At 44.1% G+C, this 19,473-nt stretch overlaps 1 protein-coding gene across 1 annotated transcript; it reads left to right on the top strand.

Moving 5' to 3' along the window:
- Window positions 1-15,177: 15,177 nt before the first annotated feature.
- On the top strand, window positions 15,178-18,385 carry s100p (S100 calcium binding protein P; the record flags this gene model as incomplete). The annotated part of the gene is made up of 4 exons (XM_083647995.1): window positions 15,178-15,227; window positions 16,573-16,743; window positions 17,600-17,795; window positions 18,101-18,385. 4 exons carry the CDS (start codon window positions 15,178-15,180, stop codon window positions 18,383-18,385), a joined length of 702 nt encoding a protein of 233 aa, XP_083504121.1.
- Between the last annotated feature and the right edge of the window lie 1,088 nt (window positions 18,386-19,473).

The following is a 19,473-nucleotide window of genomic DNA, read 5'->3' as shown; positions in this document are numbered from 1 at the left end:
AGGGCAGCGTGGTTACTGTGGTTGTCTCTCAGTCTGCAGCAGGGCTCTGGGTATGGGAGGCATGATTGTTAGAGCGGTTGGTTCAGGGCAGCGTGGTTACTGTGGTTGTCTCTCAGTCTGCAGCAGGGCTCTGGGTATGGGAGGCATGATTGTTAGAGCGGTTGGTTCAGGGCAGCGTGGTTACTGTGGTTGTCTCTCAGTCTGCAGCAGGGCTCTGGGCATGGGAGGCATGGTTGTTAGAGCGGTTGGTTCAGGGCAGTGTGGTTACTGTGGTTGTCTCTCAGTCTGCAGCAGGGCTCTGGGTATGGGAGGCATGCTGAGGGCTCTGCCTCCAACAGATCAACTATCACACACTGGCTTAGTCCAGACAACTGACTGACTGACGAATGACTGATTACCTGACCTCCTGTGGCACTTACACTCTCTCTCCATCTGTCTGTCTCTCTCTCTCTCTCTCTCTCTCTGTCTGTCTGTCTCTCTCTCTGTGTCTGTCTGTCTGTCTCCCTCTCTCTCTCTCTCTCTCTCTCTCTCTGTCAGTCTGCCTGTGTGTGTCTCTCTCTCTCTCTCTCTCTCTCTCTCTCGCTGTAACTCTATCACGTCCGCTATGGGATTAAACGTCATGCCCAACGCCTGCAGCCAGGAAACTTTTTGACTCCAACAGCAATTTAAGGTAAGAGATTACAGCATAACGAGATATTGTGCAAGGAAAGGAGGGAAATGTGATTCCAGTTTTGGGGTTATAAGGTCCTCTGGGGTATATTTTGGTTTATTAATCCCGACCAAATAATGTTGGGATTATTATGAATTACTGACTATTTATAGGGATACAAGCTTAGTTTGACCGAAAGCCCCCCAGCAGGTGAGGCTCTGCTGTGTAGTGGCTGTGTTACAACCTGTCAAGGGAGGCTGTGTCACTCACTCCTATGTGCCTTCGGTTGCTTGAAGTGGTAATCCTTGAGAGCCTTGTTTTTGTTTTTGTTTAGTCTCCATCTTTGTTGGATGAGTTCTTTTCTTTGTCTGTCCAGTCATGGCTATCAGTGCTCATGCTATAACTAGTTCTGTTTATAACCTGGAAACATATAACACATCACCTCCTGTGAAGCAGATGGTTTTCCCAGGACAGACCTACCAGACTAAAAAGAACAGCCAATTTAAAAAGCATAGACTGTATAAAAGAAATGGATGCAGTCACCGTGACGACCACTCCCGTTTTGAGTGTGGTCGTCGCCATCTTGGTTCTTTGCGGAGCTCGCGCGAGACTGCACAAGACCCAGGGTTTCCCAAAGCTGCCGCTCCAGCTGCTATTGGTCCGTGATCAGCAAGCTGCGCGGTCACTGGGCAGGCGACCTGTCAATCAGGTCCCAAACAGTCTTTTTTCAAATGAAACCACACGGACAATCCCCGTCTTTATTTTGTCCGAGTTAATGCATGCACACACACACACACACACACACACACACACACACACACACACACACACACACACACACACACACACACACACACACACGCACAGCAGCCAGTACACACATATACAGTACACATGCAATTGGAGGCGCCATGAAATTTATCCTCCGCGTTTGACCCATCCTGGCTCGTCCTCCTTCATGGTCAGGCCAGGAGAGGTGGGCAGCTGCAGTGAAGCAACTTCTTTCAACCGCTGCTGGTCAAACTACGATCTTCACACAGCCGTATTCTCTCTCTCGCGAGCCACAGCTCCACGCAGACTTGCCAAAAATGCTCATAAACAGCTTAAATTTGGACAAATGGAAAAATCAGCTTGGTCAGTCCCTGCCTATACGAACAGCATTTTGGTAAACAAACCGTGTCACTGGGGAAAACGGCAATGGGTACCCTATGGAGCCAGTCTACCCTATGGAGTGCTCACTCTAGCCCCTGCTGTGCGGTTTACATTTTAAAAACTGCGACAGTTCACACAACAATGTGCATAATATTATACATCAGACTCTTGAGCTACTTCTGCTCTCACTCAGAATGTCAAAATATAAGCGTTGTCATGTATAGTTTTTGAGAACGTTTGTTTGGCACAACTCATACTAGTTAACTGGTTAACTTCCGCATTTCTGGGGGATTTGTTGTTGTTGTTGTGATGTCACGCTGATTTGTCCTATCCACCTTATTTCTAGCTGCCATGATGCCTGATGGGTGCTTCTTCCGCTTCCGGTGTAATTTTTACACTGTTTTAACTTGACAAAAAAAAACGTCTATGAGGATTTTACAGCAGAGCCATTCTGCTCTACAGCCGTGTCGTTCGGGTGCTGGGATAACGTAATGCATTGTGGGTAGTCGGCTACTGTGGCTAATGCCAACGGCTAACGTAATAGTTACTTTACATGGCAGTAAAACGCCACTGAACGACCAAATTGATTTAACTTTTAACCATTTCGAGTAACACTGTTTCCATACGGACCCGCAGCGTTGGTTAGTTGTTTATAACGTGACTATATTTATAACTTTTATAACGGACTCCAACTTCCGGTTTATAATTCGGGTCTCCAGCCGAGTATAACAAAGGAAATGGCAAGCTGCAACAATAAGTCACGTTAAACCAGACCTTGTTCCCACAATTATTTTTTACAGTGGGGCATTCAGAAATAAGGTGGATACGCCAATGCTCAACACCCCAAAAATGGATGCAGACAGTTTTTCCTCATGTAAAGTATTATTACTTTAAGTGGAGGAGTGAGCTTCTGTTGACATTCACATTGCTGTGACATGTCCCTCACAACTTTTCAATCCCACCTCAAGACCCATCTCTTCTCATCCACCTTCTTCGACCCCTCCTACCTACATATATCCCTGTGTGTCTGTGTCATGTGGGTCCACCATTGTTTGTTGCAGCTATATAAACACAACAAAGCCAATGATTATAATTGGATTTGATTTCTCCGCCCCTTCTTTTGAATCATTTTGGTACATCTGTGGAGTTCAGTGTCTAATCTGAGCCGGCAGAGAATATTAAAGAGTCTGGGTGGTTCTGTGGAAAATACTTGATCATTCTATTAACATCACGGAGCGTATAGCGGTGAGGAGCCACCAGGTCTGGTCTCAACCATGAACCCCCACTCTCTCTCTGCTGCTCTGCTATTAGCACTCATTCTAACACTCACAACAATATCTCAGAGACAAGCCCACTCTGAGCCTGTGTGTATCTGTTCTGTCTCTGTCTAAATCAATCTCTCTGAAAATACTGATTGGAGCACATTGTCTGGATTAGAGAAGCAGGTCGAGAAAAGCAGCATCGGCCGTACCAGTTTATCGCCAGATGCTTTGGGATTCAACACATTACTGTAACAGTTTGCTTCCCGTGGTCAGAAAAAGTCGCCAGATTTGTCGCTAATCGCTTTTGAGGTCTAAAGTCGCCAGGGGGGTCTGAAAGGTCATTAAGTCTATAGTGACAAAGTCGCCAAGTTGGCAAGACTGATGTCTGTGTGTCTAGTCTGGTTGTAATATAGGCTATATTTAGATTTATTTGTGCACAGCCAATTCTCCAGTGGACCTCCACGACGGTGCCAGCTGTTGTTGCTGGGAGATTTGTGACACAACTGAACAGTCTCAATACTTTCCCTCAATCATTTCACTCATTTATGCATTTATATGACAGATGTCCCAAAGATATATCCATTCATTCATATCAAAGTAATTGTGATAGACCATATGCCATACGAATCGCTGTCAGCATATGGAACTCAATGATCATTGGTTGAAGTTATTGCGGGTATTCATATCCACATGTGCAGCCGCAGCCTCTCAATCTCCCTCTCCAACTCTGCATTTTGGATTTGGCCTTTATTTCAAACAGTTAAAACAATACATAAAGTGAAAAAAAACAGTAAACATAACAGTCTAATAGACTTCATCAAAAGGAAAATACTTAAAACTCAAACATAAAAAAGGTGAACTGTTTGAAAAGGGGCAGGAAGAAGCCTAGGCTTATCGAGTCCTTCCCCCAAATCATTCATAAACAAATTCATACATCCCTATATATGCATATAGAGAGAGAGAGAGAGAGAGAGAGAGAGAGGTGTCGGGTTTCAGGCCATTCTGAGTGTGTGTGTTCGCGCGTTGCTCCGCGGCTCTGTCTCTCTCTCTCTCTCTCTCTCTCTCTCTCTCTCTAGAGAGAGAGAGGGAGGGTCTCTCTAGAGAGAGAGAGAGAGAGAGAGAGAGAGAGAGAGAGAGAGAATGGCCTGAAACCCGACACCTTGCTAATCTCACAAGCATAGCGCTTGGCAGAGGCACACAGAGGAGACGGACAGCAAGGGAGCGCTGTCACTGGGGGCAAAGAACGGACTTGCCATAGGTGGGTGCGGATTGCGCGCGTGTACAAAGGTTATATAGAGCTTATGACGTCATAAGCGCCTGCGTTTTAGCACCTCACGCACTGCTGTCTTCAATGAGGAAGTACTTTTTAGAATCTTGTAGAAAAGTGGCGATTTTAAGGCTTTGGGTTGAAAGTAATGTATAATAATTTCGGAGGCACAAAATTACTAACATAAGACCCTAAATAACATAGTTAGAACGTTTTTGTGGATTTTGGTTTCCAGGGACTTTAACTTGTGTTGAACCAATGCATCTAAGAATTTATCCAATGTGCACAACAATTCTTTACATAATGTATATTACAATATAATATACACCATGCACACCATATATTATACATTATATGCATAATAACTTCATTACACATACAATAATTTGTATACATATATGTATATTAATGTACAGAATACACATCCGACCAGGCACACACACCCACCAATAACACAGTAATACTCTACCAGGAAGAAAAAAGGACATTGCCAAAACACAGGAAGAACCCGAGTAACTCAAGATTCAAGATTCAATGTATTTCTTGATTAAATATTTTTTTAAATTAGATTTGAAAATGGAGATATTAGAACTTTCTTTGATCCTGTCATCCAGCCTGTTCCAAAGAGTCACCCCATAGACTGTAATACACATGCTCTTAAGAGTAGTGCGAGCACACGGCTGTTTCAAATTATATTTACCTCTTAAATCATAGCATCCTTCTCTGTCTGCAAACATTTTTTGAATATTACCAGGAAGTAGATTGTTCCTCGCTTTGAACATAACATCTGAGCTTGGTTCTGGTAGCTCTGAAGCTTCACCTCAGTTGTGTGTGTTTTCCAGACTCCCCGGTCATCCAAAACCAGGCCCAATGTCCTGAAAGATGTCATTTATCATGATGTTAAATAAAACTGGGCTAATCACACTTCCCTGTGGTGTTCCATTATCAATACTTGTACCTATAGAAAAAGCCTCACGAACCCTAACCTGTATTACCCTATTCTTTAAAAATCTTGAATGCAGTTAAGTAATCGCCGTCGTATTCCTGCTTCATACAGCTTTATAATCAACCCCTCCTTCCATAACATGTCATATGCCTTCTCAATGTCCAGAAACATGGCGACTACTCCCTCTTTATTTAACATGGCTTTCTTTATGTCAGCTTCTAAGGAGATCACAGAGTCCATGGTGTCGAAATGCGAGTGTTTTGGTGGGCACTGCTATAACTGGTTGATCCAGCACAAACCCCGCCCTCCATGTGCTGCCTTTTCTTCTTCTGGATCTGTTTCCGGCAGACTAGGCACGGTTTTAGCCATGGAAGCACATTGCTGCCCCACACTGGTGGGTGCAGATATGTCATTCTTTTTTCTCTCTCTCTCTCCTCTGTTAACAAACATTTGGGTCCTCGACCATCCTCAGCACAGATCGAATGCAGGTATTGACTGGAGAAGAATCGATTGGTCCTGGGTTATTCCAGTCGATACCCAGCCCTACCCAGGCACATTTCAATGCACTTCAGAAGATCATACAGTACAGATGCATTTACAGTCATCCACGCTGGAAGTACTTTTAAGTAGGGGGTGCTGTAAGGAAGGGACTCTCTTAATTTGACGTTTTTTTTTAAACTTTTAGCCATATTTAGAGGAATATTTAACATTAGGATTATACTGTGATGTCATTATTCAGTATCTTCTCCTCTTCTCTGCGGCATTACTCAATTTACCTTCAGGAATCAGGGACAGTGATAGCCTACCTGCTATTCCTCCCATCTTCTCTTTCTTTTTTTTCTCAGTCTTGTCATCTCGTATCTCTTTCTCTTCACAAAGCGTGTCTCCGACTCCGTGAACAAAGTAAACACAGCTATGTAAACACTAGTTTCAACGTGAGGCTAAGTAAACAAAACTTCAGCATTTCCCGGAGTGCACGCTTCACATTGTGTGGATCCTATTTTTCACCAAGAACCACTGCGTTGAGCAAAGATCATCTATAGAGAAGATATCCACTACACAGCACAGACTCATGCACAGAAACCTGACAGAAACACAGTACTCGAGCCAAATTCAACAATTTCGAAAATTCCATCTCTTGCCACCAGGGGATGCTGCACCACCCACCGCACCGGGCTTCCCGCGCCGTTGTTTACAGTATATCCACTTTAATCAGGCTGTAAAAGTGATAATGCCGCAGTGCCTACGGGCAAGGGGCTTCACCTCATACACTGGCCTATAACTTCATATTACCGCAGCTTTATCATAAGCCCTGCTATACTATAAGCTCTTGAACTTCTAAACGAGCCTGAGCAACTGTGTCCCACCACTCTCACTCTGTGCAGTCAGGTGGAGAGCCAACTGCAGCCAAACGCATGCCATCCAAATAGCCTTCCAGGAACAGAACCATGACATCATTGCTAAGACAGACTGTGTGTGTGTGTGTGTGTGTGTGTGTGTGTGTGTGTGTGTGTGTATAAAGACATGAACATATCTGCCTGCGTATGTGAGTCCAAACCCTGCTATAGTGACTGGCACCTGTGCTGTCACCATGCGTTGCCACCTGATGGTCTGGCCTACCAGGAAAGCTGTGAGGTGTCAAAGAGTGACAAGTGGCTTAGGCTTATGAATTGTCGCGTGCTGAAATCACGCAACAAGCTGGTGTGTGTGTATGTGTGTGTGTGTGTGTGTGTGTGTGTGTGTGTATGTGTGTGTGTGTGTGTGTGTGTGTGTGTGTGTGTGTGTGTGTGTGTGTGTGTGTGTGTGTGTGTGATGTTTTAGTATGCAGGGGGCGGGGGGCAGCTGCAGTAGCATGGAGGGGGGTTACTATGATGTTGACCACATCACAGAACAATCTTCTTCTGTGGTTTTGACAGTTCAAGACATGCTGCCCATGACCTTTCTAACAGTTATACGGAAGGCAGAATAAATAGCTCTGTGTGTGTGTGTGTGTGTGTGTGTGTGTGTGTGTGTGTGCGCGTGCACATGTGTGTGTGTGTGTGTGAGCACGCATGTGTGTGTGTGTGTTCACGCGCATGTGTGTGTGTGTGTGTGTGCGCACGCACGTGTGTGTTCACGCGCGTGTGTGTGTGTGTGTACGAGCGTGCATAACATAGGCATCACCATATTCCAGCCTTTATTCTTTCATTCACACTGCTGTATCGTCATCATGTGTTCACTCATTTTATTCTTTCATCTACGCTGCTGTATCGGGCACACACACACACACACACACACACACACACACACACACACACACACACACACACACACACACACACACACACACACACACACACACACACACAGCTGTTTACTTCAGATATCTTTCATCCAAGGTCAAGGCCGCTGAAACCACAGGAGAGAGGCTGGCAATGTAGTTTGGATTGTGCCCCATGATGAACAAAAGCAGTATGTGAAACATGATCCTCCTTAAATGTATTTGGGTTGTATTATTGCCCCATGCATTTGTCCTTATACTTGTCAGCTTGCAATGATGCAATTCACAGGCACTGAACACTTCTAATGTATTTACTGTAGTGAACAGTGGCACTGGAAGTAGTTTTAGGTAGGGGGTGCTGTAAGGAAGGGAGTCCCGGTGCTGCCCGCAAGGGCGTTTTTTGGACTTTTAGCTATATTTAGAGGAATATTTAATTTTAAATTAACATTAGGATTATACTGTTATATGTCATTATTCAGTATCTTCTCCTTTTCTCACTCACTTTCATGTCCCCACCTGCTCTCCCTTTAGTCGTTTTACACTACAACAGACAGCAACACAGGTATAAACACTGAACTTGTTATTATTATTATTATGGAAAACCAGATTATGATGAAAACACTTTTGAATAGAGAGCGTATGAAATAAGATTAGAGCTGGGAAGCACAAACTGTTTTTTAATGCATTTTGTTGCTGTTATAAACACAAGACAGCCAAATCCAACAATTTCGAAATCATCTCAATATGTGGGACATGGGAAAAGGCATGAAAATGCAGAGCAGTCCCACACAAAGTGGGGCATCTGGCCACCCTATAGTGAGTATGTTTTAAAGTTGCACTAGAAAAATGTTTGATGTGAAACTGAAAATGTTCATCTTCTCTATACTGGAAGTGACGAATCACAATCCAAGCTTAAAGGAACACTCCGCCCATTTTCACACACACACACACACACACACACACACACACACACACACACACACACACACACACACACACACACACACACACACACACACACACACACACACACACACACACACACTCAAATCAACTCTCAATAACTGTCAAACTATTCATCATTCATCTAGTTTGTCAGTTATTGAGAGTTGATTTGAGTTAATGAGTTATTAATTTGAGTTAGTGTGGACCAGTGATGTCACTGGTCCACACTTTAACACTCAATAACTGTCAAATTAAATGACAGACTTCAAAACAGTTTACAGTTTTCTGATATACTACTGATGTTCTAATGATACAAAGCTGGTTGAAAATGGGCAGAGTGTTCCTTTAAGAGCAAACTGTCACAGGGGTCTGGGTAGTGCAGCCGTAGATTCCCTGCCTACCAACATCGAGCCCCCGTGTTACCTCCGGCTTGGTCGGGCTTTCATACAGGCCCAATTGGCTGTGTCTGTGGGTGGGAAGCCGGATTAAGGCTATGTGTCCTGGTCGCTGCACGAGTGCTTCCTCTGGTCGGTCGGGGCACCTGTTCAGGGGGGAGGGATAGAATAGAAACAGCCAGTCATGCAGACCTCAATTGTTGCAACCAAAGTGGACAAAGGATACATTGCCAATTTCAGTTTTTAGCTGTTGATCTTTCTTCTGCATGGCCTGTTATCTCCATTGACTAGCTGCTTCCTATTGGTTTCAGTGAGAGATGCTAACCAAATGTTGAAATGTAGAAAAATACCCTGCTCAAAAATGTCAGGGCATTTCTTTAACAGCTATGGGCATTAGCTGCCTCCATCTTCACTCTACTTCCACACCAACTAGTGGAAATCGGGGGTTCTGCAGAGAAACAAAGCCCGCACAAAAAAAGCTGCTATAATGAGACTGAGACATGGCAGTGCACTGAAGATGCTCTGGAACATTTCACGTGTATTATTTACACCCTACATATCATCACGTCACTTTTCTTCAGTTTGTGTTGACAAGGACATTTGAGACGGACATGACTGGTGTTCAGGGAATGCTGAGGGACAGTCAGCAGGGTCCTGTTCTCTACACACTGCCATTGTTGGGATGCCCCTGTGTGTGTGTGTGTGTGTGTGTGTGTGTGTGTGTGTGTGTGTGTGTGCGTGCGTGCGTGCGTGCGTGTGTGTTTGTGTGTGCTGGTAGTGGGCAAAGAGCATTCCTGACTTGCTGTTTCGTTCGAGGAACGTCAATATTTTCCACTTTTATTCTTTATGACTGCGGGGCAATCTGGTAGCACTTTCTCTGTCTGTCTGCCTCTCTCTCTCTCTGAATCTGCTTGTGTTCATTTCAATCTCTCTCTCCCCCTCACCATCCACACCACCCAGCCACCTCCCTCATCTATATTGACGGATGAGGCCGACGTAAACCTGGCAGACTCTATGACCATGGGTACTGTAGTGCTCTTTAGTATTCACCTTATGCAGCCCCGCCCACTTGACCCATTGTATCACGACTTCCTGTTCAAAACGTCGGCTGTTTTACCTGCTCAAACTAGTCTGACTCATAATGTGAGTCAAACCTAGTTTGACTCACATTATGAGTCAGACTAGGTTTATGAGTCACAGGAAGTGTAAATACAATCGGAAGTTCCGATTGTATTTACACTTCCTGTTAGTCTCTCAAGCCAGACGGTCTCTTCTGCATAAGGTGAATAGTGACCAAAGGAAGAGCGACTAGGGTTGCATCATTTGTCTCCTCAAAGCGTTGTGGTTATTATTGGTTGGATGATGACTGTCTGGTTCCTGGTTTTTCACATTTTCCATTGTTTTCCTTTCTCCTTTACCGATTTTTGTTATTAACGATTTCCCTGTTTTCCATAGATAACTTTTTTTAAACTACCAATTGAAGAGTTTTCTTTTTAGTGCTGCAGTTTAACCAGTCATTGAACCTAGAGCCTGGTACCCATTGGTGCACCCTATCTACTATGAATCACCTCATTCAATGGAAAAGAATTGCATCAAAATGCCCCCATTCGCCTACAAAGTCGCACTTCAGCCAGAGGCAGAACTCGCCATCTTTGGCTGCTCGGAGTCTTCTCTGAACTTCCCTACAGCTGTGCAACAGTCTTTGACACAAGGGACAACTGTTGCCAAGAAACTAATCCTGAAGGAATGGAAGTCCCCCTCCTCACCCTCTTTTAAACTGTGGCTGACGGATATGACCTCTGTTATACGGATGGAGAGACTTAGACTCACTTAAGAAATTCTCTGCCATCTGGGACCCGTTTCTAGCCTACCTCATTGAGGTTGGGGGCGACGTGATTCGCCAGACTGGTTCCCCATGGATCCCCTGTGTGGGATCCTGGGCACAATACTTATAAGTATAAGCACCTTACAAGACTGGTAGCATGACGTCACACTGAATGTTGATATTTAATGTGTTTTTGTTTTTTTTCCGTTTTTTTCCCCTCTCTTTTGTTTTCCTGTGTCTGAGCCTGTTTGTCTTGTTCGTATGTTGTTCAGAAAAAAAAAAAAAAAAAAAAAAAAAATGCCCCCTAATCCACCCCCTATGGGGTGGATTTGTACAATCTCTACAACCCAGGGGGGTTGTAGAGATTACTTACAAAAACCCATTTAATGGATAGGATTCTCCATTGGCTCTTCTCTCGACCACCCTGCCCACCTCTGCAGGTGTGGGGAGGGTATGGTTAGGTGTCGGAACCCTGCGTCTGGGTTAGGGGGTCTGAGGGGGTCCCTCCGGGGGGGTCGGACACCCCAAATTAATCTCGCGACCCCCCAAGGGGGTCCCGACCGCCAGGTTGAGAACCACTGACCCAGAGCACTCTAGAGCTGAAAGGCCTGAGTGAAACCGAGCAGACTGCATCTGATGGGCTCAAATATTGACTCAAGCCATGTGACTGTACTCAGTCCATCAGCACGCGTATCATTCACGGCCCTATGACAGTATTTTACAGACTGTGTGTGTGTGTGTGTGTGTGTGTGTGTGTGTGTGTGTGTGTGTGTGTGTGTGTGCGCGCGTGTGTGTGCGTGTGTGTGCGTCTGCTGGTAGATGCTTCAGTCAATATTTAGTCCTGTTGTGTTCTTTAGTAGCCAGCTGTTGACACCTTCACTAGAGAGCTCCTGTCTTTTGCCAGGCTGTCTGTCTATCATACTCTAGGTAACACAGTTTTGTTGAATATGACCTTTTGGGTATTTTTCTCTCTTTATTAGTGCATTTTAAATCAAAAGAGATCCTGGCTTTTAGTTGAGGATCATGAACCTTTGTATGGTGAACTGTGTCTTTGCAATAGTCAGGCCTCGGTCACAGAGTTGGCATGCAGCCTCTCTCTCCCCCAGAGGGGTTTCATAGTCCTCTTCAGTGGCTGATTACAACTCAGCTCACCTGTGTGCCGCTCCAGAGTTCACTGGCAGATTCAAACTGCGCTCACCTGTGATGCTCCACTCTGCGCCGAAACTGTGTTGAGGCATTTTGGCCACTAATTATCCATTTAACTCATCCAGGTGGGCGGTGCTCTTTACACTTCCTGAAAGATTCAGCCCAATCACATGTAAAATGGCATAGCAATAGCTGAATATAATTCTGCTCACTCACACACACGCATACACACACACACACACACACACACACACACACACACACACACACACACACACACACACACACACACACACACACACAATTCTTATTATAGGATAATAGAAATTAGAAATAATTCTTATCAGTGTGTGGCATCACTCTTGATGGGGAGACGATGACACACTTATTTCTGCTGCTAGATGTGCTGTGTGTGCAACAGCGGACCTTTTGGATGTGTAGAACACAGAACATTCATTAACATTAGATCCTGACCCATCCTGACGGCGTGTCTGGAGATTTATTTAATGAACTCTGGAGATTTATTTAATGAAGTTTTATATTTATATAATGAGGAATGATGTAATAAAGTGAGGCTGCTGTGCCTCCCTCGTGCGTAAATGCTCACTGTGCGTTAATGAGCCGAATATCTCCTGTGTTGGACATGACAGCACACAAGCAAAAAAGCTGAAATAAAGCTTAAAATGTGTCCACATTTTAGATAATGTAATTCATATTTTCCTCATGAACAATGTATTATTTCACCCACATGCAATCCATCAGCTATTAATCAGAATGTTAATTTTTATGACCCAAGCCGCAGATTAACCGCCGTCACCATGGATAAAACTGCAATCTGCGCATCTCAAATCTACAAAGTAAACAAGTCCAAATCCTGTCCAGGCCCACAGTGCATGTGTTGAATTCCACTCGACCGATGCATTCTGGCCCAATGACCCACTGGATAGAACCTAGATGTGTTTCGTCTGACCCAGATCCAGGGCCATCTCTCAGTCAAAGAGTCCTAGTCTAGGGCCAGCCACGCCATTAAAAACTAAAACAATAATTAAAAACATTATACAATTCATTGTTATATTTATATTGTTGTTTTTCTCTACAGAAAGTATGCAGCTTCCATATACTTTAATGTACAGGGGTGTTATCTGATGTTAGTATATGATGCCCAGAAAGTCAAACAGTGCCATCTGCAGGCTAGTATGGGTTACCATGTTAAAGTAAACTGCAGCCTGCCTAGTCAAATTTAAACACACTGTTCAGAACTGACTTAAAATCAGAGTTATTTAATGTTACACATCATCCGGAAATGGAAATTATGATATGTTTTTGATGTCGTTCTCGAACAATCAAGTGTAGGTTGAATAGATGAACTCCTCAGCCACTACTTTGCTGAAGGCCTTCCCTTCAGCAGATTTTAACACAAGAATAGTGACAAAAATTCGTCACAAAGTGCATCCAGTATTTTAATAGAGAGCCAAAGTGAACGTCACTTCCTGCCTTTCTCTCTGTACCAGTGTCTGAAAAAATATGAATGGTGGTGAAGGGCGAGAGACGATCCTTTTTTGATCCCGTTTGAATTGTGCCACGGGGGTACACTACACACGTTAGATTTTGTCAATTTAAAGGATAACTATGAATGTCAAGAAAGTCGCAGTTTGTTCTGAAACTGAAATGTAAGGTTTAGTTTTGTCAATCAACTACATCTCTATAGATGGTTTTAACTTGACAACAAAAACATTCTAAATTGAACCTCCGCTCACTTCCTGTTGCAGTATTTGCTATGGACATAAAAGAAAAAAAAACATTCAAGTGCAGGACTGACCATTCTGTGAAAACCGTCTGAGCGGCGAAAACAAAAGTAACGATGTCGAGTGAATATTTCTGCAGTTTGCCGAATGCTGAGAAAAAGGAAGTGCTGTGGGGTTGCGCTCTGGTGAAAACCGTCTATACAGTACATTGCACAATATACGTCACACCATGAACAACGTGGACTGGCGGGAGAGACGTGACTTACGACGGGATCAGACTACTATTTCATAATGCTGATCTGCACCATTATATCACCCTATAACGATAGGTGCATATCACCATGATGAAATCCCTGCATAGAGAATAATAGCATTTGTCTTGCAGCTTCGACCAGCAGCTTCCAAGAGTGGCTCAATTTGTTCTACCTTCCTATTTGTCTTCCACCTTCTTCTGGTCCATGCACCGTGCACTGGTTTGTTTTCCTTACGTACTTTCTGCTGTATAAGCTCAAAAGGCACCGCTTCAACACCTCTTTCACAAAACACTATTGGCATTAGCTATCTGTTCTAATGCCAGCTTTATGTCTGACCTTTGTCAGCTTTTATGAGAGCACGTTTTCCATTTGTGCAGAAGGTCTTAAATTGTAAAGCAATGACAGGTGTGTAATGTAAAGTGTATGTGTGTGTATGTGTATGAGTGTATATACCCTTTGAGGTGTACATGCCATGGAGGTTTTTTCCACTACTTCACAACTTGACAAATCTATGTAGGCGTACACAAACCTGTTCACAGCTCCTTAGGCATGCAGTTGGCAAGTATGACTCACGTCATCACCGCCACATACACTCACAAACACACACACGCACACACACACACACACACACACACACACACACACACACACACACACACACACACGCGCGCACATACACTCACAAACACAGACACAGACACAGACACACACACATGCGCACATACACTCACAAACACAGACACAGACACAGACACAGACACACACACACACAAGGTTGGGCCCAGTCTTATTTTAGGTCGTGTAGATTGTTTCCACACAAATGGCAAGGCAGGCAGAGACGTATAGACCAGAACTGCGCCGCGTCTTCAAACGTCCAGCGCGAAGACCACCGCCCCTTTTACGGGGACACCCACCTATAGGAAAAGACTGTACAAGAAGCCGAAACCAATTCAAACAACAGACGATTTAAAACGGTTTAATTTGATAGAGATATGCCGAAGAGTTGCTGTGCTGTTAGTTTCACTAACAATAGATAAATAAAAACCGGATCTGCGATATATATGTTTTAATAGAGTAGGGGTGACACCGTCAATGTGGACGATGCATGTAACCTGGTGGAAACTGGATACAGGGTTCATATAAAGGCAAGTACCTCGTGTCGATGTATCTTGCCCGGCCAACAGAAAACAGCTGGACTCTGACTCTGTGACTCTGTATGGATTCATGAATAACAGTCTCTATATCATATCTTTGGCAGGTGGTTGCAGCAGCCCATCTTCAGCCCAGCTGGCAGAAACAGTGGACTAGGATTTGAACAATCCTCAGAGAGGATGTTCCTCTGGGCAGGAAGTAAGGGATCACAGGGAGGAGGTGACCGGAGGTAATCAATCATGTCTCATTAGATCCTGCTGACTTTATCAATCCTAATGGTCAGAAGGCCAAAATACATTTTGAAATAGAAAAATGGCCTCTGTAAAGTGATCTCGATAAGACGCTTTACCCCAAAACTTTGTTTCCATTATAAATGATTGTTAATGAAACTGTATCATAAACGAATTAATTTCAATTGTTGTTCAATTATTTTTTTTGCCTAAACTTAGGTTTTCAAATTCGTAGTGGAGGAACGTAATTTGGGTTGGGGTCAGGCACCTTTTTTAGGTTGTGTTAATTTTCATTTGTGGTGGAGGTGTATGCTCTTTAGGTCGTGCTCATTTGACAATTTGGGGGGGGGGGGTCTTGTACACTAGAAATCTTGCACGCGTTCCTAGGCTCGCCCGCTGCATGGCCTCGCCCGCAGCCCGGCTGCTGCATGGCCTCGCCTGTTCTATAGAGCACAACAGTCACGTGACTTTCCGTTGAGGTTTCCTGCCCCGGAAGTGAGTTCCCCATTCATTTTCTCCATAGACATTTCGAAAAATCCTTATATAACGAGTTTTGAGGCTGGAAGAAGGGCAGCCTGTGACCTACTGAATCTGGGGTGACCATAGAGACAGTCCACATGTCTGGGAACGCCCACAAAATGTTAAACGCTAGTGTGCGAGTGGGGTAAAACCGCCGATATATCTCATGGGCTGACTCACCAAAAGACGGTGCTGCGGCTCTAAACTACATGTTTGGGGGTTCTAGAGTAGAACACAAGATGTCTGCTCAGATGTGCGTTTACTGCGGTGGTTAAATCCCTGATCGTGTCTGCCTGGGCTGGGCTATCAGCTAAATTCTAACTTTGCTGAATGGATAGAACGGGGGTTTTTACCCCACCCTGACCACGCCCCCAGCCAGGCTGAGCCAGCTATTGTGGGCGTTCCTAGAGCCTGTATGGGCGTTCCCAGACATGCGGACTGTCTCTATAAAACATTTCACTTGGAGGGGAAAAAGTTATGGCTGAATATATAGCTGATTTTGAGAATATGGCCGAGGCATTTAAATTCAATGGCCGCCCGTATTTATTTGAGCCTGCTGTAAGGTAATGTTAGTAAGCGTTCATTTTCTCTCTCTTGTACAATAACAATCTGAGCCTGTGTCCATTGCAAAACAGGCAGGAGGGGCATGCGCGCAAAGTGGCTGTGCTCTTCATCAATACTGCACCAAAAATTTAAAAAGAAAATCTGCTCACATTAGTTTGTTAAACACAAGAACGTATAGAGTCCAGGTTGAAAAATACTGAAATTCTCCTTTAACTGGAGAAGAACAATGGTCGAGGTGTTTCTTTAATGTGTTCTACTCAGATCCATCTACCAGAAGATTCGCGAGTATGAGGTCCTGGACAAGCGGAAGACGATGACGGCTCTGAGGGCAGGAGAGGACAGAGCCTTACTGCTGGGCCTCAGCATGGTGCTGTTGTCTGTCATGATGTACTTTGTGCTGGGAATCACCATTCTGCGCTCCTATTCCGACAGGTAACGAGGAAGTCACAGAGTTTAAAGGAACACGCTAACATTTCGGGAGATTCGCCTATTTGCCATATTCCCGATAGTAAGACGAGAAGACAGTAATAGAAAGTAGCCCCGCGCCCATCCTAACTACAATGCTAGTGAACGGTACTGCTGCCTACCCCCGTTCAGTCACCAAAAATACACATTCCAACAGCGCCAAAACACTCATATGTACATGTTGTGACTTGTGTACTCACCACGCCATGAAATAATAATCAAACATTACGGGAAATGGTCATTTTCGAAGTAAATACATAGCCAGAACTAACGTGGCGGAACTAAAGTTACTTCCGCGTACTGAGGCGCATGCGCTGTGTGCCGGCACGAAAGATACTTCCAATTGAAATACTGTATACTTTTAAAGTCGTGCTGAGTGTCATGAACATTTTTAAAATTCATGTCCAAATCTATAGATTACAATTTTGTGACTATTTCGCGAACTGTGGTGTTCCTGGGTTGTAATAAAATGGCTCAGTTGGCTAAGGTGCGTAACTGTATTCAACTCTGACTAATAGACCCTTTTCACGGGGGCTATTTTGTGTCGAAAAGGCAGGGTAAACACAGGTGCAAGCGAAACTAATGAGGGTTTCCAACTTCCATGATTATAAGTTGGAAACCCTCATTACTGTTTTGCTTGCGCCTGTGTTTACCCTGCCTTTTCGACACAAAATAGCCCCCGTGAAAAGGGTCTAATGTTGCATTCTCTCCCTCTCTTCTTGCCTTTCTCTGTTCACCGTGTAATTCCCCACTGAAGTAGAAATGCTCTGTCTATATATGATCACAGCCATGCAGTGGAAATAACCTCTCTCTTTGTGTCTAGCGTGTGGACCGAGGAGTCTAGCTGCACAGTCCTGAACTCCACCATTGTGTGGAATGTCAACTGTTCGTACAGCTGCGGAGCGGAGTGCTGGAAGAGGTCCCGTTACCCCTGTCTACAGGTGTACGTCAGCCTCAACTCCTCGGGCAAGGTGGTGCGTCTGTCGCACAATGAGGAGACACAGGATAGCAACCCTGAGGTACAGGACCGCAGCGCAGGACCATAGATGATGCTGCTCGTCAAAAAGTGTCTGCGTGTTTTAGATCAAAAACCTATATACAGTATCAGTTGAACCCAAGCTGAAATATTTTACTCCATAGTACATTTATATGGAAGATTTCCTACCTTACTCACAACTGAAGAACTGATTTGTGTGGTCCTTTCAAGGTATTTTAAATTGTAATGATAATAATAATACTGACAAAGGCTACATTATGGGAGGAGTTGCACACAATTTGGCTCTCTAAAATATTTTGTATGTCTCTCTCGTTATCCTTTCCTCAGTGCTTCTACATCCCAAAGTGCCGCAAGGACTATGCAGCAACTCATGCTATGGTCCAGAACATTTCTGAGCGTCTCAGGTCTCAGCACACAATTCCATGTTTTGTGGATCCTACGGACCGAGTGGACAGCGCCATCTTGACCCAGATCTATGGGCGGGTCGCCGTCTTCCACTGCCTGTTCTGGCCAACCTGCACTTTGATCGGAGGGACCATCATCATTGCCTTGGTGAAGCTGACCCAGTACCTGTCAATCATGTGCGAGAAGCTGAGCCACATCAAGAGGTGAGGGCTTGGAAGGAAGAAGGGAAGAAGTCATGATAAGGACAAGAGGGGACATCTTTCTGGCATATTTTTGCAGCAGATTGAAACAGGATGGAGAGCTGAGATGCGGTCCATCTGTAGTACCGCAGATGGACTCAGCTGGGACTCAGAGCCGTGTCTGAAGGACAATCTAAAAGCAATGTCAATCTAGCTGCTGGAACGAGAAGTCTGTTTGCATTGGAGCACACCAAGACAATTCCACACGCAGGGCTAGAAACTGATATGTTGATGGTCTACTACAGACTGACACCAGTGACGCCTGCTGGTGGTTGGTAAGAACAGCAATATAGCAAAGATTGTAGCAACAATAAAGAAATCTGTGGAAGTATGTATTTATAATTTGCACAATGGATTTGACCAGTCTGTTAAAAAAAATATATATATATATATATATATATATATATATATATATATATATATATATATATATATATATATATATATATATATATATATCACAACTGAATATATATATATATATATTTTATTTTTTTATTTTTTTGTATGTGTCATTATGTACCAGTTGAGTTTCCTACACTGAAACAGGAAGGCTTTATGTAGCTGAACGCAATTCTTTAACTCTGGGTTGGGCCCCAAAATTGGCTGTGGGCCTGATTCTGATGGGTCTGAATGCTGGTATGCTGTAACAAACCTGGGTCCCAGGTTGAGAAAATATTAAATAGTAAATTGTGCCCCAGGCTGAGAAAGTCTAACAGCCATTGCTTTAGGGCAGTGGTTCCCAAACTGGGGTAGCCTCCACGTACGTGCATGTACTACAGGGGGTACTTGAGAGAAAGGGGAAAATGGAAAAATGTGACAATAAATCATGAAAATAAATGAAACATTAAAATGAATCTGCTCGCGAGGCATTAATTGCAAATCTTTCACTCCACTTCTTATTTTTTAATGGTATATTCTTCAGAAGGTGGGTTACCAATCATTCATTACATCCGATGCTATGGGTTTCTCTTGGAGTTTTCTAAGCAAAATGTTGCAGTCGGGTAAAGGGGGTACTTGGACTCAGAAATCAGGGAAAGGCGGTACTGAAGCCAA

The sequence above is a fragment of the Poromitra crassiceps genome, assembly GCF_964638095.1.
Source record: "Poromitra crassiceps genome assembly, chromosome: 12".
Classification (NCBI taxonomy): domain Eukaryota; kingdom Metazoa; phylum Chordata; class Actinopteri; order Beryciformes; family Melamphaidae; genus Poromitra; species Poromitra crassiceps.
Note: the sequence above shows the minus strand (reverse complement) of the source record. Positions and strands in the feature narration are given on the sequence as shown.